Here is a 22,814-nt window from a genome sequence, read left to right as displayed (position 1 = left end):
GACATATTTTTGTTAATATTACTGGCTTTTTAATATTAGATAACCTCCTTATTCAGTTGTCCAATGTACTGATATCTCTTGTATCCAACTAGATTTCTCTTGTTTAAAGAAAGTTAACTCAATACATTGTTTCAATTTTGAGTAAAAACTAATGAAGTTCTCATACTGCCTGCAAAAAAAAATCTTGGGGAAATATCTTGAGTTCTTGTGTGATACTTCATTTACCAAAAGAATTTCCTTAATTTTTCATCTATAAATTCGTTTCCAGGCTTGATTTTGTTTGGTAGTTCACGTGCACATCTTCTTGCATGTATTCTTGTGTCATGGAAAATAGCATAGTTCACGTGTTACCATTCTAGTACCGGCTAAACATCTGGAATAAGCTACACTGCATTTGTTCTCAAGTAATCAGTGTAACTTGAAACCGCTTGAACAATTGAATTATATTTCAGAAAGAAAAAAAATTTACCAAGGAAAGAATATTTAGGCATCTTTAGTTATCATTTTCCAGCATATATTCATATAAATTCCAAGGTTATAATGGCATATTTACATGTAATTCTAAAAGTAATTATTGGAGAATCGGCTCTTCCATCAAACTAATGGAATTTATTATTAAAATTTATTCTACTTCCCACCCTTATACAGCAGCACACATCACTGTTCCAATATCATTGTTTATAAAATTATTTTTTTAATCTTTTTTAAACACGTTTTTTTATCACATTTTTATTTCGATATAATCACATTCAAGAATTGTTATACTAAATAGGGATAATTTCAGAAGCCTACCCTAAGGTTTCTGATAATTTCATTTGGCTTCATTGAGCTTTCAAAAATTATACCTACCTCCCTTGATTTGACACTCTGATAACCAAACCTTAAAATAGGGTCAAAATTTTAATGAATAGCCTAAAATGTCCTTATCTTATCAAGTTTAATTTGTTCTTCTTAACAATTGTAAAGTAATTTGGCACAATTATATATAAAAAAAGAGTCTCAAGTATTTCATGCCAATATTTGTTATTTCATAATCAATTATAACAATAAATCTTTGGCTATAATAAGTTATTTTTTATAGTGCTTTACTGGGGATATAATTTTTTTAAAAAATAGAGAAGAAAGTGTTATCTTATTTTTTTAAAGTTTATGGAATATTTTTTTTAATAAAAGTTTATGGACTAGTTTAGTGATGGAAGTACCATAGTTTGGTAGTCATTTTGCGCCATCTACTTTTTAATTATTGTTGATTTATTCTTGATTTTGATACAGAAAAAAGATCTACAAAAAAATTGAATGATATTAAAATTTATAAAAAAAATTTACTAGTTTAACATTTGATCTATATAGATAGTAGGGACAACATTGATAGTTTTTCTATACTTCTAATGAAATACAAGAGAAATGAATAAGAAGGAAAAAGGAAAAAATTATAAAATCCATCCTTTGTATATATGTAGCAACAAGGGAGTTTTATTAAAATATTAATGTTAGTATTGTCATTTTAAATGGGCAAGGAAGGTAGGTGTAATTTTTGAAATCTTAAGGGAGCCAAGTAAAATTATTAAAAATCTCAGGGGAGGTTTCTGGAATTATTCCTACTAAATAACATAAAAAACTTTCCCAAATGATTTTCATTTCAAAGGGACCATGTATGTATCACATCAAAAAGTTAATACAATGCATTGATGTTTGTTCTCTGAAATGTTCCAATGTTGTCTCAAAAATGGGGAAGTGTGATTTACGTTGCACACACATTGAGGATGTTGAATGGCGACAGACATCACCGCTGAAAACATATCACAAATGACAAATACCCTTCATTCATATATGATAGCTCTATGAGATTTGTAGCTTTGTGACCTAAAAAATCTAATGCCAAAAACATTGGAAGAAACTGGACCATCTCTTGTACATATTGCTAGGAGTTTGAATTGCTATTTTCTGAAATTTTTGTAATAAAATATGTTATATCGATTTGATATATGTAAGGTAAAAATGTGATTAAAAAATGTATTTACACAAAACGTAAAAATTTTTCGAGAAAAAATGGCTTGGAAAGAAAAATGGAAGAACAAAAGCTATAAAAAAAATCAGTTTTATCTCTTTGTTAATTGATATTTTTCTTTAATCTTTTTTCTTTATCTGGTGAGACGAGATGACTAAATACTACACAGCCAGATTTTTTTTTTTTTGGTTGCCTGCCACGGTATCCAGGGCTTTGCCCTGACTAATCCGTTGGTCGACTCGGGTCGCACACCTGGCTGTGGTGGGTGAGTCTCCCAACAAGGGTAGCTGCCAAATTTGGACTATGAAGAACTAGACAAATATAGTTATGTCCTAGTGGTCCACCTAGATACAAATACAATATCTTGTGGCTGAGAACTTGAAGTGCAAAATAAGAAAATCAAAAGTTACAATAAAGTTAGAAACAATAATTTGCAATGGGAACTTTCATTACCGGAATGAGTTCTATGTTTTTCATATATTTATTTATTTGGTTAAGAACATGGAGTGAGCTCAAGCAAAGTATCAGATACCACCTACACAAAGGTTAGCTAATTATCATGTAGATTTTGCAAGACAATTTTTCGTATCAAAACATAAACTATTAAGTTACATTATTGAATCCTAAGTGTGAATCATAATAAAACAATTGGGAAAAAACAGAAGATATTCTAAAATTGGATTTAATGGACTTTAAAAGCCTTTGGTCTCATTATTTTGACACCCTTTGACAAGGCACCATCATTTAGAAACCTTGTGCAGGGTAAAATGTTGCACACATGCCCTTGGTTGGTAGAATAAGATAGATTTTACATTGGTCAAATGAGGTTATCATAGAAAATTTAAGATATATTACGCCAATATTTCGTCAAAAAAAAAGAATTATAAGATGTTCTAAGGAAAATTTTGACAATATATATATATATATATATATATATATATATATATATATATATTGTATAACGGGAAAAAGTGGTTAATATGAAACATATAGAGTTAATATTATAGGCCATTTTGAAAGAAGAACTTGACATTGTATTTGATATTGTAAGTGTACTTAGACTAAGACACTGATAATATTGATATTGACTAACGATTAAACAAAGTGAAAATTCTAGCACCATGAGTAGATAATAGGTTTACAAAAACAAATAAAGTAGGTTTTAGCCCTCAAAATTTCAAAGGCCATGTCTGCTAATTTGATGGATAAAGATGATGACGACTTGAAGAGATGAATCTAATTTGTGGATCAGAATTAAAGAGAAGTTCTTCTTGTTCTGGCTTGTTTTGTAAGGATTTAACCACAGCCATAAACAAAGTGATCTACTCATTTCTTTTTGTGTTTCTTGTCATAGTCATTGAATATGGAGAGGGTTTGATTTGTTGGCTTTTGATTTGTAGAATGCTTTCGTCTTTACTTGGCCTATTTCGCCCGTGAACTTTCCTCCTCCTGTTGTCCATTCAAGTAGTACAGGCCCCATGGCTAAAATTCCACAAAAGTAAGGTTGTTATCGCATCAAGTCAAGCCTGAATTATGTACTATTTGAGTTCTATTTTGAGTAAAAATACTTGAACTTCAGCTTGAACTCAAACTCGTCGAGGTTTTAATAATTAATCTCGAGCTCGAGTTATTATATTCAAGTAAGTTTGAGTTCGAACTCGACCAAATAGAACTTATATAAAAGTTTCCAATGACAAATAGAAAAGGAAGAAAGAAAGCGCAAACGCAAGGTATTTTACTTACAAAATTCACTTTTACTATGCCTTGTTGAAGCTTCTCTTGTTTATGACGGCTCCATATTAATTGGCTATTTTTGGAAGGTGTTTTTGAAATAAAAAACTACAAGAAGTCCTATAACAAAATAACATGTTGCAATTAGAAATGAGAGGCAACTTGCAGGATTGACTTTTTGTGTGGCTGGATGAGCTTAATGAAAGCACATACACATTTTATTTCCAATTTGGATATTAGAGAAAAATACGACCTTGTTCGGATTGCTACTTTTAGGAGTTTTTGTAATATATATATATATACCGTAACAATTTAATGAATGTGAGGTAAAAAAGCGATTGAAAAATGTGTTTACAGAAAATGTACAGATTTTCCATCGGAAAAGCACATTCTACGAGTTCTTTGAATTGTGGTTGTAATGTAAATTTAAAATGAAGAAATCAAAATTAGAAACATGTAATTAAGATCAAACAACTTCACCCTATGCCTAGTAGAGAAACTAATAGTTGGTTATGGGACCAAATTTTAAGCACGTAATCAACTTTATTTAGTCGATCCACCTATATATTTTTGTTAAACTGCTTTTAGTAAATAGCCTACACTTCCCCTGCCATCTATATTCTTGTAACACTTTATTTACTCAATCACATGTTTATGTGGAATTGGAAGTTTGGATCCTACTATGAATTCGAAAATGTTTCATTTTCTTTTAAAATATGGCCATGAATTAAAATCTTCTTTGTTTCGTTGACGCTGCTTGGAATTGATTGTGGTGGCTAATTCAAATGCAAGTGCTAATCTACCAAGTGATTCTTTGCTTAATAGAATTCTGATATAACATGTTTGAAGAATGACAAGAATTAGAGAAGTTAAGTTTTGAAAACTTTGTTGATTATAGAAGAAAAAGGGGGGGAAAACTAACGCCATCGAACTGGGCTATTAACAGTGTTTAAAAAGAGCATAATTCATGGGCTCAGAAGAGTTAGATGAAGCATAATGGATGGACACTCAATGGCTACATAAGAAAACTTTACAAGTTCGGTGGCTATACGGACACAAGCTATAGTCTGAAAAGACAATATAGGATTATCCATATATCAAGCCCCAAGGAATCAGGAGAGGGTTGGATTGGATAATAAGGTGGGATGGACCGTAAGTAAGTAGGAAGTTTTGGATTCAAGACTCGAGAGCTTCCACTTATTTAAAAAAAAAAGAGAAAAAAAAAAGAGCTGGCTTAAGGAGCATTACTTTATACTAGTCTTTTCCCCCCTTTTTTTTTGTGCTTTTGAATGAGATCTACTTAAGGTTGAAAGATGAATTAAACTATTTGATACTCGATAAATTCAACTCGTTCGAGTTCGGCTTGCAAATTAATCAAATCAAACTTGAATAGCCTTTTGTATTTGACAAAATTTTAAATTTGACTTGAATTTGGCTTGATTAGCATAAAATTGGAGTTTATAAATAATAACTTCAAGCTACTCAAGCCCTACTTGAGTTCGCCTTAGTAAAAGCTCCTTTTAGTTTGACTCGACAAATAAACAAACCAAATTTGAACATAATTTCAAACTTGTCAATATAATCAGACAAACTTGATTAGTAAGGCGTTTAGTTTGATTAGATTCATTTATACCTCTAGACGTACTGGTTTAAGTTTGTACATATGTTGTGCTACATAAATCCTGCACATATGCTTTAATATGAGTACTTTTTTTTTTTTTTTTTGCACTTAATATGAGTACTTTGTACAGGTAAGATACTAATTAAGCATACATGTGAGTGCCTAAACTATTAAGTATACTTTTGGGGAGGTAATATATGCAGACCCTTGTTACTCTAAAGCATCCTTCCACGTCATTTACACTTTCTCATGCCAATATTTCATACATATGATTCCTAATCTAACCCAGTGAAAAAGGTAAATCATTGTGTTTTGGCAACCAATTATGTATAATATAATGTATAAAAGAAACATTTTGGGTTGTAAACAATTTTTATTTTATATAACAATTGCCACATCATTTTTCTATAATTGAATACCACATCATCAGTACATAGAAAGTAATGCACTAATGATGAAAAAAAGGATAATACACATCATTATTCGTACTTTTTTTTTCCTCCACCAACAAGGTGCTATTGGTCTAAATTACGCCAAAACAAATTGATGCCAGAAAAGAAAAAAGAGATAGCCATAGAACTTATGTCAAATGGATTTTTTTTTTAATTAAATGGAGTTTTTGTGTTTAAAACAAATGGGATTCAAATGGTTTGTTTAATCAAAAATGAAAATACTTGAAAAAAAAAAACTCTAAAGCATTCAAGTTTAGTAATTCCATATACCTCAACCCTTCATTCTTGCTATGTTGTTCCATAGGCATGAATTAATCCCATTAATTTCTACTTTCTTTGCAAAATTACGTCATTTGAAGTTGTTAATGGTGTCTATTAAAAATGGTGGAAGAATGTGGAGTGGTAGACAGGTTTGTGGTGTATCGGCGAAGAAAGAAACATAAAAGTTGGATTACAAATCTTTCTTTACAATTACTTTCCTCACGTGAATAAGGATACTTAATGAAACCAAAATTATTTCCTAAATTCAAAATTTTCAAAATTAAAAAGATTCATTTTCTAAATTTAGGAATGAAGCTATTATGACGTGACATTTCCTGTTTAGACATCCACATAGGAGGCGATTCAGTGATGATGAAAGGGAATTGATATTCGCACTCCTCATTTAACCTCTAACACTCCAATTCATTCACTAAAAATATAACTTTCAAGACGTGCTAGAAGCTAATTGAGGAGTGCAAATATCACTCCCCATGATGAAAACACCATTATACATACCATTACTTAAAAAGTAGTGGGTCATCGGCGTCATCTTCTGCGCTCATCGGGCTTTGATTGGTTAGCATTACATTTTCCATGGAGTTGTTAGTAAAGTATTTTGAAGATAATATTTAAGTTTGTACTCTAAGGTGTCAAAATTAGATAATTAGATAGGAAAAACTGAAAAGATTATTTTGTGGGGTTAAGGAATAAACTAGTGGAGTAACTTAACTAATAATTAGTACAAGGTCGGATCTAATTTTTGATTAGAATGCGTCATGGGGCCCAAATTAGTTTGAGGTTAAAGATTTTAAGGTTAATTTTACGGATTTCAGAAAATATTATGGCATATTAGGTTGTTTATAATTTATTGCTGACTACGAAAGTTGCTAATTTTATCTCGAAGAAAAGAAAGACTTAATGAAATACTAAAATGTAAGGAAATGTTGACTATATAAAAGTGAATTCATCATAGGCTACTTTCTTAAAGAACTATATATACAAATATTTTTCATCAATAATATTTTTTTGACATAAAGTATATTGGTTTTAAGTATTATAACTATAATTACATTATTATAACTCTCTTACTGAGTTAATATATTTAAATAGATTTTTAGATTATTAATGAAAAGTATCAAACCTGAAAAAAAAAAAAGAATAAAACAAAAGTAAAAAAGAAAGGGGAAGAAAAAATCTGGTGTGGTACGCTACATGGTACATACCTATATAAGGGTTAGATTTGAAAAAACCTGGTTAGGCATGTGTGGCACCAAATGGAGCTCCAGCCTATCTTCTCTCCTCCTTCATCAGGTGCCCCTTTCTCCCTTCCTATCTCATGTACTTTTAGTAGTTAATCCGTAATATTTACTTGTTCAATTTTCTGGGCTCGTCTTATCTTTGTCTGTTTATACATGATTTGATGTTATTTTGTAGAATTCCCTGAAATAGGAAAGTTTTGATTGCTTCTGCTGATAGTGGAAAGAAGGCTTAATCCTGATTTTATCTGGTGATTAAGTGGTTCAGATTATGTGGTGTTTACAATTGCTTATTTCATTTTTTGTCAATGCACCAAAAGTTGCCATTGACCACATGAATTATGCTTTAAGGTTTCAACTGAAGTTGTTGGAATCTTGTACGGTAGTTATGGATAGTATGATTATGCAGTTTATTCTTTCTATTTTATTTTATTTTTTGAAATTCAGATTACGATATGAATCAGTGTTTTAATCCTGTTTATCTTGGCCTCGGAGAGACGGTTGGAGCTGTGGGATAGGGGTGAGGCTGGGAAACAGAATGCAGATAGAAGTGATACAATAAGGCCATCTTTATTTAATTATCAAAATCCTAGATTAATCAATGATTAGGGATTAATTTGTTTAATTTTGTGTTTTCGGTTTGGCCATTACCTTTCAAAACTTGCTGTTGATCCCTTTTGTGCCGAATATAGGATGTTTGAATTTATTTCTTTTTTGAGTTAGGTGGTTGAAAATGTTTTTCGCGTTTATTAGTGGAGTTGAAATAAAGATTGCAAAATTATCTTTTTCCTTCTTTTTCTTCATCACAAGTTTGCAGTCCCCCCACCGACAACACGCCTTCCCTCCAAATTGCAAATCCTGGTTTTATTAGTGTCACCTCCGTACTCTGTGTGTGTTGCATTCTGAAATTTGAGGAGCATGAAAATTTTTAGACTTCCTAAGATGGGGAAGGAAAAACTGATACATGTGCATCAGTATAATATTATGGCAAGGTTCTACATTTTTGCTAGGCTTTAATGTTGCTGTAGGACTCTAGTTTCACCTAATGAATTGTGGATGCTAATGGCCAGTCTCCCTCTGTAATCAGTCTTAGTTAACTGGCCAACCTTTCAATAAGGCTGGAAAGTACAAACAGGGATTGATTTATGGATATGTTTGCCTGACTAAGCCTATAAAGATGTAGAAGGAGAATAATCTGATCTTGGTCTTTTGGACATGTTGAGTCGTTCTCTAGATGATTCTTTAGCTTCAATTTAGTGAAATGTATCTGCTTCAGCTTGCAGAACTATTAGAATATGTTCTGAACATTGTTATCTTCTTATTCCATAGTTTACTATTTCACCCTGGTTGCATGTCTTGAATTCATACTTTTGCTAAGCAATGTATTGTATCCCTTCAGTTGGGAATGCTTGCTTCCGGATGAGGCACCAGATATGCATGTCAATGAACCATCACATGTGCAAATCTGATGCGAGGAACAGAGTTTTCCTGAGGCTGCAAAGTGAATATTCCTTCAAGATTAGTAGAGGTTCTATTTATTGTTCAAATTTCTCAGAGAACAATCCTACCACACCTTCCATTAGTGAGACAACGGATGCCAAAGTCATTTATTCTGTTGCTCCTGCCATGGGACATAACAAGGTACAGCTACCTGGTCTTCTGCTGTTATGTGGAGATTGTGCTAGTTATTGAAAAGCTATAGACAAGTTTCTTATGGTACATTTTTTGGCTGTTTCCTTTCCTTATTATTGCACGAGTTTGAGTTTCATAAGTGTCAATAAAGAAATGTCAATCGATCTGTGTGAAATTAGAGTTGCCACAGGCTAAATCATTATGCTGCCTCTAGAGGCACTGAGTTATTTGCGGTTAATAATTCAGTTGCTATTCCATTTAGTTACGTAGCAATGAATGGCAGCTTGAATTTGCAGCAAAAATTTCAAAGAGTATAGTTTGGAGCAGATTTGAGCTATTTATTTAGGAGTAAAATCAATATAATTTTTCTTTGAAGTTTATTATGTGGAAATGTAAATATTAGTCCTCATTGTTTTGTTCCCTGGTGATGGACAGAATTTTCCAACTTGATTAGTACGTCTAAACCAAGAGTTACTATCTAGAGCTCTTTCACTGTACCAGAAGTGCCGTTGATGGGCTTGAAATGAAATATTGGATGAATTATATACTTGGAGCTATAATTCATTTGTTTGAAATCTTTGAATCCGGCTGCTCAGTGACCTCAAAAACAAAAATTGGTAGTGATAGCCAAAAGCAAATGTCTTTATTAGAAATTCTTAAAGTTAAAGGCTTGTGGCCAAAAAGAATGCAATCATCTAATCATCTTTTCACCAAGCATTTTTTTTTTGCTGTTTTAAGGATTCTCAACCTCATATAGGATATCCGTCACCAAAAATAAGAGGAAATAATTGAGTGCTCTGATATAATCGCTACCAATAAAGTTTGCAATAGTAGTAAAGATGCGGGGCATACTTTTAGTTGTTATTAGCCGTACCTAATTCAAAATCTTTGGATTTACTAAGAGGCTAATGTGATAGGGTAACTGAATCATTTTTAAGATCTACAAATTTTTTATCATGTTAGTGCTCTTCACTATTATGATTCTCTCTGTGTTTTTTCATGAAGCTTAAAAAATCACATAAGACATTGCCTTTTTTCCCCCAAAAAAAGTAAGGAAAACCATGAAAAAGACAACTCTCTTTGGTTTGTACATCAAACAAAAGAGGGGTAGAAGGCAGAATTATCTTAAGCAAATCCAAAGAATGGTGCACTTGTTTTCTAAGATTTTCTTCAGTTATCATTACATAACCATGTAATTAACACCTTAACTTCATCTTACACAGTCCTGCAGACTTCTGTTCATTATTCATTTTCTATTTATATTTTGATTTCATGTGCTGGATATATTTAATTTTCTTCTTTATCTCTAAAATTTGTTTTTTAAGTTCTAAGCAATGCTTACATTTTTTCCGAATCGCCGATTGCATTAATATGTAGTTTTTTAACAAGAATTGACCATGTATGCCTTGCAGTCTACCACTTTTTTTCAAAAATGGAATCTCCATGTTTCAAGGTTCTCTTGCTTCTCTTTTTTGCTTGTGGAATGTAAATGCATATTATCAAAGTGGTTTAGGATTTGAGATCCAGTTATTCTTTCAACTATTGTGAAATCATTGTCTAGACTCTGCATGTTAATAGCATGATAAATGATGACAGAGATTGGATGATAGTCTCCAGACTTTGCATGTTAACAGCATGATAAATCAGGATGAACTGAGTTTGTCCTTCTCAACATTTTCACATGTTATGCTGTGGATCGAGTGTCTTGCTGATTATCTAGTTCCTTGGAACACATGAAGCCATTTTCAGCAATGTAATATTTGGGGTATCATGTCCTTGTTGAAACTTTGAGTTGATTTCTTTTTTAGGAATCACATCCTGAATGCAATTCTAGAGTACCTGCCATCATGGATGCGCTTGAGAAGGTGGAGTTGACTTCAAAGGTGTGGAAACATGTGCCTTTCTTTTCCTTATAATACTTCTTTTACTTGTAATTAATTTTGTCTCATTTTCTTCTTTTGTTGTATAACGATACACTCACAATAGATGAGGCAAAAGCAATTCTGTTGAACAAAGCCTAGTTGATAGCTTGTGATTGATACCTTAAGTTGAAGATGTCCCTATGTGGGTGATGTTGGATAGTAGGTGTAGAAACAGACATGCATATTAGTGCCTAGAGATATATATGAGAATCACCTATCTTCAAGTTTTTTCATTCTTGGTCTAAAATCTCCTGGCAAAATAACTGCATTTTAAGGAGGCGTCTATATACTTCTATGTATTTTGCTGTAAGAAAAGCATAATGTCAAGAAATTTTTCTTAAAGAAAAGACGCACTAGAAATGTGTTTATTTTCCACCCTGTTTCACCTCTTGGTACTGCATCTCATTTCCTGGATGAAACATAAGATGTGAACTTTTGATGGTACACCTACTGGCTAACCTCTCAATTTCCTGAAACTGAATTGACATGTTGGTATCGATTTACCCTATGGATTTCCACATGAACAATTTTTAGTAGCCACAACCCCTGCCTTGTATTTTTGTCATCACTATTTCTCTCTCTCTCTCAGAAACATTTAGCAGCCAAAATATTTATTAAACAAAGAACTAACATATTTGACATAAAATAAATGGATTGTGGAACTTTTACTCTCAAATCTCTAATAGAGTTTCAATCAGTGTTTTGGGAGGTGGTGACGTATTAAATATGACCTCTTCTCATGATTGGAGGGAATTTCGGCTGGATGCTCTAACCCTCTGGATGGTGATAGTCATGTTTTTCTTCTCTTAATCATGTTGGTGCAAGCAACTTGCCGAAGATCAAGAGTTTTGATGATTTCCTGCAGGCTGTGATGTTGCTTGTTGTCACCACTGTGTGATTATCCTGGACTGGGATATTTATAAGCAAGTTGTAGGATAGTATTCCTCAATATTAGGTGATAGTTTCTTATATATAAGGTAATCCTTTCTGTTTTGTGTTGGAAATTGAGCAATCTGTTAGGTGTATAAGTGATTATTGATCGACACTATCTGTCATTTGCTTAATGATGTATGCCATGCTATGTAGGTGTAATAAGTAAATATATATATACGTACACACACACACACATATATATGTATACATATACATACATACATACAAATATATATGTGTGTGTGTGTATGTATATGTATATATATATATATAAATTGCTTTCGATAAGCAGCTATCCCTGTACTAAGTGCATTTTAGTGTGCACCAGAAGTTGCATATCACTTTCTCAGTTTGTGCATATGTTTACAGAGAGGGGCAAGATTGTAAGCTTGAATAGTATAACTTCTTTATAGGTTCAGATATTTTTTGAACTTTTCATGCTATGTCACTTGCATGGTGCATATTTAACACATCAAACTGTCTATGTTACAGTTTCGTGGCTCGGAAGTCATTGAACTTCAAAGCTTAAGACCTGCTTCAGTAGATGACATAGCAAGTGTTCATGCAAAAGCATATGTCTCTGGGCTTGAGAAGGTAGCTATTATTACCAACACTGTTTATATGAATTGTATTTGATTAGGCATATTGCTTTAAGAACTTAGGAATAATTAACTTTAATTTTTGTCCACTAAAAGATAATGTGTCCTTCATATCTTGTGTGTAATTTGTTATGTTAGTGAATTTCTCCCTCTCTCTCTCTCTCATGCTTAAATATAAATGTTAATGAGTTCTTTCCTCTCTTTTCTCTCAATTTTTGTCAGGGGTTAAAATACTGCAAACATTGAATAATCCCTATTTTTTAAGCTTGTGGTAGGTCTGATTCTTTGTTCTTTTCTTTTGTTAGGCAACAGGCGATATTTAGCCTATTGTTAATTGTTTAAATACTCTATCTAGTTTACTGTGGAATCTGTTTCTGTTTTTATTTTTATTTATTATTATTGTTATTATTATTATTTTTTGCCCTTGAGTTTATGGTGATAACGATGCGCATCTGCATTTTAATTTGACATAGGAATTTCCTTGGGTCAAACATGAAACAATTTTGGATGATTTCTTAAGCAATGCTTTATCCTTTGAGAAATAGTTATACTGCTTTGAATTTTTATCCTCATATGTGCCTTAAATTAAGTCCAAAGAGAAAGTTTTAATTGATCTCTGATGGTATAAAAAAGATATTACAGTCTGAACTTATAACCTTTAGTTTCTGCTTCTTTCAAGATGGACAGATGCACACAAATTTATGGAAATTTTTTAAGTTGCAGCTCGAGCAAAACTGTCATACATTTCTATTTACCGTACCTTGCTTATCATGTGAGGAAAGAAGTTGTCCAATTCACCTTTACTATGCGTCATTCTCATGAAAATATACCACCAGAAAGCTTGATTACCCGAATGGATTTGGATTCATAGATCCTGAACATGGGGAAGGGTTGATATCCATCAGCTGTTACTGTGGACCAAGGTGTCAATATTAATTTTCTTTGTAGTCAAGCAGTAACAAATTATAATTTACTTGCCACCAAGTAATCGATGACATGATTTAGAAATGCACACTGCTAACCCTACCCAATTATTAGTCAAAGATGGACAAGTGATGAACTTTTGCTTCGCGGTAGTATAAGAAAATTTTGCATCTTTCCTTTTTATTTGGGCTGTGTTGCATCTTTCCTCGACCTTTCTGAATGTTAACAATGACGTACTCCCTTCTAGAGTAACTTTAAACTAAATGGGTCTTCATCTTTTGCTAATTTCTTTCAAATTGTCCTGATGTGTGAGTGGAAACATGCACTCCATTCAGGGAAGAATTTCTCTGATCTTGTTGAATGCTTTGTTGCTTCTAAGTTTCACCCATGGGGATCAGTTTCCTTACATTCTCATTTTCTGACCATTTTACCATCACGTTTCTAGTGATGACACCATGATGTAAATTCATACGATCTTGTGTTAAATAGATTATTGTCCCACCTATCACTACTTAAAGAGTGTTGATGCTAGGTTCATGGCTACTGGTAATTAGTTATCTGCTTAATGTTAGTCTAAGGCTTTAGCCAACAAAGAAGTGGCAAATGATATTGTTTGTCTAACAGATACCAGTTCAGAAGATCCATGTCATTCAAAAGGATTTTCCAGTAATAGTTGCATAAAACTTTTCTATCCAATTAATAAGAATTGTTGGACAAATTTTTATAATGAAATTGATAATCTGATGGGCTGGGCCAACAATTTAAACTAATAATACACAAGCATGGCATTATATCCTATTGAAAGCTCATAGTGAGATGGACTTCACTTAGATTTTGATAGACTTTTGTGCTTTTGATATTTTGTTGAATTCCTCTCTAACCCAAAAAGAAAAAATAATTGCTATATGATATCATCTATTATTGCTATTTATTCAAAATATTACTATCTACTCATCTCTTCTTACTTTTATGCTTTTAAGGTTATGGATCAGGCATCAGAAAAGGGTTTAATCTTCATTGATGGCTCTGGACCAACTTATGCCACGCCCACAGTAAGAAATCTGAGTTGCTTGTTTCTACTTTGGAATCATCTTTATAGTGTCTATTGAAAATTTGGGGTGTAAAAGCACAAAGTAATGTACTATTGAAAAGCAAAAAATTATGCACATCAGAAATATATTCTGTTTCCAAGTTAAACCCTACCTTTCTTTTACATTTTCAAAAGCAAAACAACCTGCTATTGTGGGGGTCTACCATATAGCCAAACCAGTTTGTTAGAAAACAATAAAGAATATGAGGGTAATGAGACCTATGCTTCTAATATACAGAGCACTCAATTAGAAACAATCTATCCTAATCCAACCTAATTAACACAATAATTCTTTGGCAGAATCACAATTATGAAGGCTTGTCCAATTAAAATACATGGCTTGAATCCTTCCTCTTTTGCATAACTTAAAGGCTGGCAGTCTAGTTCTGAAGCCACAATCTTGTTGTTTGTCACCACTTTTTTTCACTGCACTAATAAAAAAGCTCATCCCATTGACCCTAAAAGACGGGTTGAACTAAAACTTCACCATAGTGACAAGGTTTCTTTTTTTTTTTTTTTTTTGCATGCAGAGTGCACATTTTATTATGAACTTATTTTCAAATAGACCTTGAGACATACTGTATGTAATGCCTGACTTCCCTTTGCAGCCACTCCAATAGCATGCGGCAAGTCCTCTAATGTTTGCATCTTAAATAGTGCAGACCTTCCAGGAATCATTGTTGGCTGCTGGAGCTGGAACTTCCCTGGTTGATTCAGTGGTGATTTCTCAACCCAAGACGTTAGTCACTTCATGATGATCTCCCCTCCTTCGTATTGCTAGCTGCTTGGTAGAAATTGTTAAAAGTCTTGCAGACTGAGACATGAGGCATTGGCCTGGGATAACTATGCAGCGTGTAGTTTGCTTCTGGGCTTATACAAACTTCAGACCTTCTCCAATAATAGAGTCTTGGAAATCTCTTTTTTATGTTGTTTCCTAACGTTTCAGGTTGCTGCATCAAAAGTTAGCCATAATCCTCCTGTTGGCTTTGCTCTGATAAGACCTCCTGGTCATCATGCTGTTCCAAAAGGGCCAATGGGCTTTTGTGTGTTTGGGAATGTTGCAATTGCTGCTCGTTATGCTCAGCGTGCTCATGGATTAAAACGTGTGTTTATCATTGATTTTGATGTACACCATGGGAATGGCACAAATGATGCTTTCTATGATGACCCGGATATATTTTTTCTTTCAACTCACCAGGTAATCATTGAAACGTTACCAATTGCATCTTTGACTGTTATATTGAGTTACAGTGGCTTAACTAGGGAAGAAAAGGAGTTGGTTTCAGCAAGAAGCTTCAGCTTCTCTCATTAACATGCGAAAGTGCGAGCCTGAACAACAGGCATACAGAGAGAGAGAATGGAGTACGAGGCTGTGTATATAGGCAAAAAATAACTACAAGTGGATAAGTGATTTCTTAGAAAAGTCTAGAAGATGCAGATGACCATGGTCTTGTGGTTCCTTGTACCTTAATGCTTTTAGCTAATCTCTTATTTATGTGTTTACAGTTAGAATTCACTTAGGCATATTCTCTCGTCTACTCTATTCAATAGAGCCTCTTGAATATGCACATCCTGTCGAGCAAGCCATTTCAGGAAAAAAATCATGCATGCTTCTCAAGTAGCCCTGTTTGTTAAGCTTTTTTGGTTGTCTTTCGTGAATTATGTGGTGTCACTAAAATAAATTGGAATTGACTTAAGAAAAAGGTTATAGAAGAGACAGGAGAAGTGAGTAGGTCTCAGAAAGAGCCACAATCGTACTTTGGAATATTTCAGAACGCCACAAATATATAGATTTGGTTAAAGCATGACTTCTTATTCTTGTAGTGTGAATTGATGTAGGATGGAAGCTACCCTGGCACAGGTAAAATAGATCAGGTTGGTCGTGGAGCTGGTGAAGGAGCAACTCTGAATCTACCTTTACCAGGTGGCTCAGGTGATATTGCCATGCGAACTGTGTTTGATGAAGTTATTGCACCTTGTGCTCAGAGGTTCAAGCCGGATATAATCCTTGTTTCAGCAGGGTAATTATCTAGATCATATGTCCATTCCATATTTGATTTCAGATTCTAAGGTCCTTTAGCTTTTGCCTTCAATATTTTTTTATTATCTATTTAAGAAAACTCTCTATTAACACCACATTAGAATTATGTAATAAACTATGGATGGCAGATCCTTCTGAGTTATTTCTATTGTTCTATTTTCTTTTTTGACATATTTATGTGGTTTTCTTTGTTTTTTTTTTTGCCCCCTTATTATCAATTCAAAGATTTACAGGCTTTAATTCATTTTCCCTTCTGCATCTGAGAAGGTGTGATGACTTGTCATTTACTTTGTTTCTAGATTAGCATAAGTAACCAGTATAAAGTAGCATCCAGACTACTTGCACTGACTTCAGTAAAGTAGAAAAACTTTGAGCAGACCTTAATTACAGTTTTTGTATTCTCATAGTAGAGTAACATTACTGGAAGTGACTTTGGTCTCCTTTCATGACCTTAAAAAATAACAATAACAATAATAATTCCTGACTCACTTTTGAGTTGTGACTAAATGATTTCCAGATATGATGGGCATGTCTTGGATCCACTGGCTAGCCTGCAGTACACAACAGGAACATACTACATGCTTGCTTCCAGCATCAAGCAACTTGCCAAAGATTTGTGTGGTGGGCGCTGTGTCTTTTTCTTGGAAGGAGGATATAACCTCACATCCCTGTCATACTCAGTGGCTGACTCCTTCCGTGCTTTTCTTGGGGAACCAAGCTTGGCTGCTGATTTTGATGATCCTGCCATCTTATATGATGAACCATCAAAAATGGTAAAACAGGCAATCCAGAAAATCAAGCACATACATTCCCTGTAAAAATGTCTGGAAGGACTAAGCTTCTCGTCTTAGTGCTGTATGTGGTACTTAATGCTGCTCTGTGAGGGCATCCATTTCTTCCCTCTTATTAGAATCCTAGTGATGAGATAAAGGTTTTACTTGTTTTACTATCAGATATGATCATTAGATGAAGTACAAAATACTGGTTTTATTAACTAATTCTTTTTGAATTTTACAAGATATCAGCACATTGTTCCAAAGATTTCTGGAGATATAAAACATCTTGTTCTTTTTTGTCAAGTTTAATGTTTTGTGTTCAGTCTATGGTGAAGCCTATGTAATTATTGAACGAAAGCAACTAAGCAAGCAAGGATCGCACACTACTGAATAAAGAAGAGCAAAGCAACTTGTGATTGATATAATTGAGTTGAATGTGCAGGAGTATGATTGCAACAACCATTACTAGATGATGTAAAACAATAATGTGTCTGGTTTTCATAAAATTAAGGCTTCATTTGGATCGAGGGAAAAGGATAGAAAAGAAAGTATCCTGAAAGAAAGTTTTATCATTTCATTCCTTTGGGAGTTTTAACAAGGACGGAAAAGAAACGAAATGAACAGATGCGACTTCCTCTAATTGGTGAAAATTTTTCCACCCAAAATTGGGAAGAAAAGGACGGAAGCTTGTTGGGAGCCAAAAGATATTTTTAATAAGACAATTTTGTCCTTTAAAAGCTGATACAAAAATTCATTATTCCTGAGATATCTTATAGTTGATTTGTAAAAGCACCGATGCAAAGCTTTCTTAGTTCTATACTTTCTATACTTCCAACTAGTTGAGTTCACTTGGCTTTCTTCTATTCTTCACCCACAATTCAATAGCAAAAGGTGTTTCTTTGACTCAATGTTCTCTAGAGAATTGTGGAAAAAACATTTTTTTTTTGTGTAGATTGTTATTCTTTATATTCTAAATTTTTTGTTCATTTTCTATCATAAAATTCTTGTCAATGAACTCTTGATTTTTATATTATTGATTTGTGATTATATCTTGCATGGTTATGGTACATGTAAGCTCCAGTGGTGATACATGAATAAGAAATTTGAATGCATACAATCTGTTTGTTTATTTGCCCATGTAAGCTTCAAATTGTAAAATGATCCAGCAAGAACTTGCATTTCTCATGGATTCCAGTTTCCATGTAGATCAACAATCCAACACAGCTTCACAAAAACTGATGCCTCTAGGAGTTTTATCATCCATGGGATCAGCCCCTGAATTTGATCACTTGATCACAGATGATAAGCCTTTTGTAGATAGGACTAATAATCATGAAACGTATCAAAAATGTGTCTTACACCATTTGGGAACTCAACTTATTATTATTCACCTTGTGGGAATGCATGTGCAATTGTTTTAAAAATTTGTCTTGCCCAAATATTCTATTTATTAGAACAAGAAAGCTAATCTTTGGACTTTGATTTAAAAATTGAAAGGGCAAATACGTAAAGTTATATTCTCATAAAATCCTTTCTTTCCATATCTCTCAAATAAAAGAAGGATGTTTCTTTTCTTTTCTTTCATTGAACTCCCAAACGAAATCTGCATCTTTTCCCTTCTTTTCCTTTCTTTCCTAAGTTATCTTTTCTTTTCTTTTCTCTTCCTTCATAAACTCCCAAACTAAGCCTAAGGTTTTCCTAGGATGACGACATTACTACAGCTGCTAAGTTGAAAAGACTTCAAGGGTGTAATACTGGTTAATAGTCTTTATTTTTCCTCTCCCATAGTGGGAGTGTAACAGTCATGATGTGTATCATAATTATTACAAATAGACTAGTTGTGGGTTCCATTTGACTATTTCAAAAGCTTTGCATTTTATGCTAAATATATTGGATCCGTTTGGATTGGGTGTTTTTGGAGGTGTTTTTAAAAAACTTAACTGTAGCATTTTTTGAAAAACTTCATGTAACGTTTGGATTCTTGTTTTTGAAAAACTCTGTGTTTTTGAAAAATACCTACGTTTGGATTGAACAGTATTTCAAAAACACCTTCTTATTAAAAGTGAATATAAAAGAATTGGATAATTGCCCGATAACTTCAGCAACAAAGCCAATAATTACCTTTTATAAAGATGGGAAAATTTTCAATGGCCAAATATGAGAAGTAGCACACTACAGCCAATTAACAAATTTTGGAGTAACAAGAGGAACTTAACTTGTTTTTTTTTTAATTTTAAAAAATATCTCAAAATATATTTTAAAAACTCTTCTATTCTTAAATATCTCAAAATATTCGTTAAAAATATTTCAAAATATTTCTAAAAATTCTGCTGCAGCAAAATTTTTCAGATATTGACCCCCAAAAACTGCTACTTCAAATGGAGCCAGCTTGTTTTTGGGATTTTTGTACAATATCATCCACAAACACATGGTGCAATTAGCATTGAGGTGCACATATGGAGGTAGTGCAAACCACGAGTTAGCATATATAAGTTAAACAATCGAGTCCTGAAAGACATAACACGATAACACTGACACAAATTCGAAATCAAGCGGAAATCACATGTTTTTCAATCAAAGCGTATTAAACTTTTTTATTTCTAGGCCTATCGGTCCAAAGCCTCGTAGTGTCCCCTAGTTATGCGCATTCCAATACATGTGCGCCGCCATTGCCCGCCGATCTTCGTTCCAATTAAAGATGCCCTGCTCCGACATATCGATGGGTTGGCCAGCCTGCTGTTGCTCCCCTGCTATCTGTGCATCAGCTATGGCTCCGAGGGTTGCTTCTTCATTGAAGTACTCATCTGCTGGGGAGTATGCACGCATAAAATTGTGCAAAGTACAACATGCAAGCACAATATTATTTTGTGTTGCTATTAGATAATTCTGTATTGGACCCTTGAGTATTGGAAAACGCTTCTTAAGAACCCCAAATGTGCGCTCAATAATATTTCTAATCGATGCATGCCGCCTATTGAACAGACGTTTAGCTGCCCGTTCATGCTGTGTGCCCTGTGCTCCCCTAAACGGTGCCATAAAACCTGGCATATTTCTATAAGCAGCATCTACCGCATAATATTTCCCTGTCAATGATGTCAAGTTGATGGTTAAAAGGCTTTGATTACTAATACAGAAATAGGTTCTTCTTGATTTTGTTTATGTAAGGTCTTGAAAATATCTACCACATAATTATGCACAATCTGCCAATGCCTATCTTGAAACATAAAAAGTTTATCACATACCCGGCGGTGGCATAGGAAAACCCGAATTCGGATCTAGCAAGGTATCTTGGAGAATTCGGGCATCATGAGCACTGCCCTCCCAATCGACTCGAACATATACAAAGCGCATATCATGATCGCAGGCAGCAAGCACATTCTGGGATAAGTCACCATGCCGATTTATGAACCTCTCTCGTATCTCTGAGCTGCACCAAGCGGAGACGTGTGTCCCGTCTAGTGCTCCTACACAATCCTATACAAAGCCCCATAAAATATTTCAATAAATTGTAAATTGAAATTTGAGTTGCCAAAAAGTTGAAATAAAATGCTAAAAAACACAAACCCGGAACCACGGCATGAGTGATGCATTGTTCAAAATTCTTGGGTGAGTCCCATCGAAGTCTGTTGGCCTAACGAGATCACGACCGAGGCGAACTAATGCTCGTAACACACGACGAACATGTTGATCTATCGTCTCCGTGGAATGCTGGAACCGCTCGGCTAGAACACGGTGCCGCTCATCATGGCTCAGGCACATTAGAGTTAATGCAACGGATTCATGAACCCCCACCTGATGTGAAGGATATGCATGCCAATAACCACGCTGAACCAACAAATCACACAACATCAGGAATTGGGGAACATCCAAGCGCATATTTTCAATAATTCTGTCCTCATGTCCGTTTATCAGCTCAAGCACATAGTCCCTCCCCGAGAGCACACTATCTCTAACTCTTCTTCTTCTGGGAACTCGGTTAAAGCGTGGGTCGAAGAACATGAAGCCTAGGAGCACAACTCCCAAAAGGATGTTATCGAAATCAACATCGTCCGTCTCGTCATCCAAGTATCCGCCCTGAATATGTCCCTGATTATCCATCGCACTGCTATCAGTATCAAGTATGCAATAAAAATTCGGGATACCCTGCAAAGAAAGGAATCAAAAGGATTAAAAATAGAACCCAACAATGCTCTGGCTATATGCACAAAAATTTGATATAGAACAATCAGATAACAACTTATGAAGTTCACATCTTGTTCCTATTATGATAACAATGCTCCAGCTATTTGAACCTACTTTTATAAATGTAAAGCCTAGCAAAATAAGAAGTTTGCAGTTTCACAAATACAAGTTTCCAACAGAAGCATACTTGCTGGTTTCCAAGTTAACAAGTTGCACACCTATGGAACAATAAATCCGCAAAACATTCTAGTCGTCTGGTATAATTTATACCTGGCCAAGAAGCTTAGCTATCAGTTTTCCAAGTTAACAAGTTGCGAAGCTTGGCTACAAATGTACCACAAATCCTATACAATCCCTAGGTATGGTGAATACCTAGGCAACATGATATAGAACAACTAGTGCAATCTAAAATTCTCACTAGGTGTGACCTCAAGCAAAGAATTGGCCAGCTGTTTAATGAACATTTGAAATCAAGTATAACTATGCCAATTCCAAACGTTACCAAACAATTAAATCATCTTATCCCTGCTTATGACACTGTAACAAAGCCTATTATCACACACAGCCAAAAGTTGCAGCAATCTGTTCGAACGAGCACACACAGCAATTAAAAGGTCACTAAATCGATTCATTAAAATTCAGAAAAAAAATAGACTCAATTCGGGGTACACAAATAGAAAAATCCGCCGTCAAAGTTTCCAAGGCCAAACTACATCAAACGAAAATAAAAAGTGAAATAGTGGAATTGCATGTTCGGGGACACAAAGACAATCCAAGTGGGCTGCCACGACTAAAACTCGGATGGTATGAGCATCTATGCGGGTGGGAGGAGCCCTCGATGTCTCACAAACGCAAGCCGGGCATCGTCTGTGGTGCAGGAGAACCAAATGATACGCTCCGCTTTGGACCGGAGGAGATCGGCCATCTTAAGGTGAACATTTATGTCTAGCCCAAGCGCGCAGAGAGGCACCATTGCAGCTTCTAACTCCGCATCGTCATCTACAACAGCCTTTTGACTCTTCGAAGGTGAAGAGACCTCTGCACTCCCACTCTTGCTCTTTTTACAGGTCAAATGTGTGTCAATACTGTCTAGGACGCGGACGTACTGCTGGAATTGGGGGGACGATGGTGAGAAGAAGGAATCACAAGACATGTCACCCGATCTGCGCTTCCCTTTGCTGTTCTTAACTTTTTGTTTCCCTTTCCGACTCACAGGCTGTGAGGGAACGTTTTCCTCGGAGGAATCCACGTCCACAACCCCCTTTCCTGAACAGCGTCTAGCAGCTCTCTCCATTTGCTGCTCGTCGACCGAGTTGGGCGGTGAATCTCCATATCCAGCGCTGAAATCCCCAGTCGCCCCTCGATTCATGAAAACTTCTTCGAGCA

At 34.5% G+C, this 22,814-nt stretch overlaps 2 protein-coding genes across 3 annotated transcripts; one reads left to right on the top strand and one right to left on the bottom strand.

Moving 5' to 3' along the window:
• Nucleotides 1-7,276: 7,276 nt before the first annotated feature.
• Nucleotides 7,277-17,549, top strand: LOC113701015 (histone deacetylase 14, chloroplastic). Of its 2 annotated transcripts, none has more exons than XM_027221454.2 (9): nt 7,277-7,384; nt 8,729-8,970; nt 10,770-10,844; nt 12,309-12,410; nt 14,320-14,391; nt 15,092-15,148; nt 15,376-15,627; nt 16,269-16,450; nt 16,988-17,549. In XM_027221454.2, the coding sequence occupies exons 1-9, from the start codon at nt 7,348-7,350 to the stop codon at nt 17,286-17,288; spliced, it is 1,320 nt and encodes a 439-aa protein (XP_027077255.1). In that variant the 5' UTR covers nt 7,277-7,347; the 3' UTR covers nt 17,289-17,549. The 2 variants fall into 2 exon arrangements, with proteins under 2 accessions (XP_027077255.1, XP_071915910.1); XM_072059809.1 differs by lacking the exon at nt 7,277-7,384 and adding an exon at nt 7,451-7,580.
• A 2,331-nt stretch (nt 17,550-19,880) lies between these two features.
• On the bottom strand, nt 19,881-22,401 carry LOC113700665 (uncharacterized). Its single transcript, XM_027221129.2, has 4 exons — nt 22,276-22,401; nt 20,811-21,389; nt 20,489-20,720; nt 19,881-20,329 (listed from the first exon to the last, which is right to left on the bottom strand). The coding sequence occupies exons 1-4, from the start codon at nt 22,399-22,401 to the stop codon at nt 19,881-19,883; spliced, it is 1,386 nt and encodes a 461-aa protein (XP_027076930.2).
• Nucleotides 22,402-22,814: the final 413 nt, after the last annotated feature.

The sequence above is a fragment of the Coffea arabica genome, chromosome 7e (assembly GCF_036785885.1).
Source record: "Coffea arabica cultivar ET-39 chromosome 7e, Coffea Arabica ET-39 HiFi, whole genome shotgun sequence".
NCBI classification, from domain to species: Eukaryota; Viridiplantae; Streptophyta; class Magnoliopsida; order Gentianales; family Rubiaceae; genus Coffea; species Coffea arabica.
This window is presented reverse-complemented; position numbering and strand designations above follow the sequence as displayed.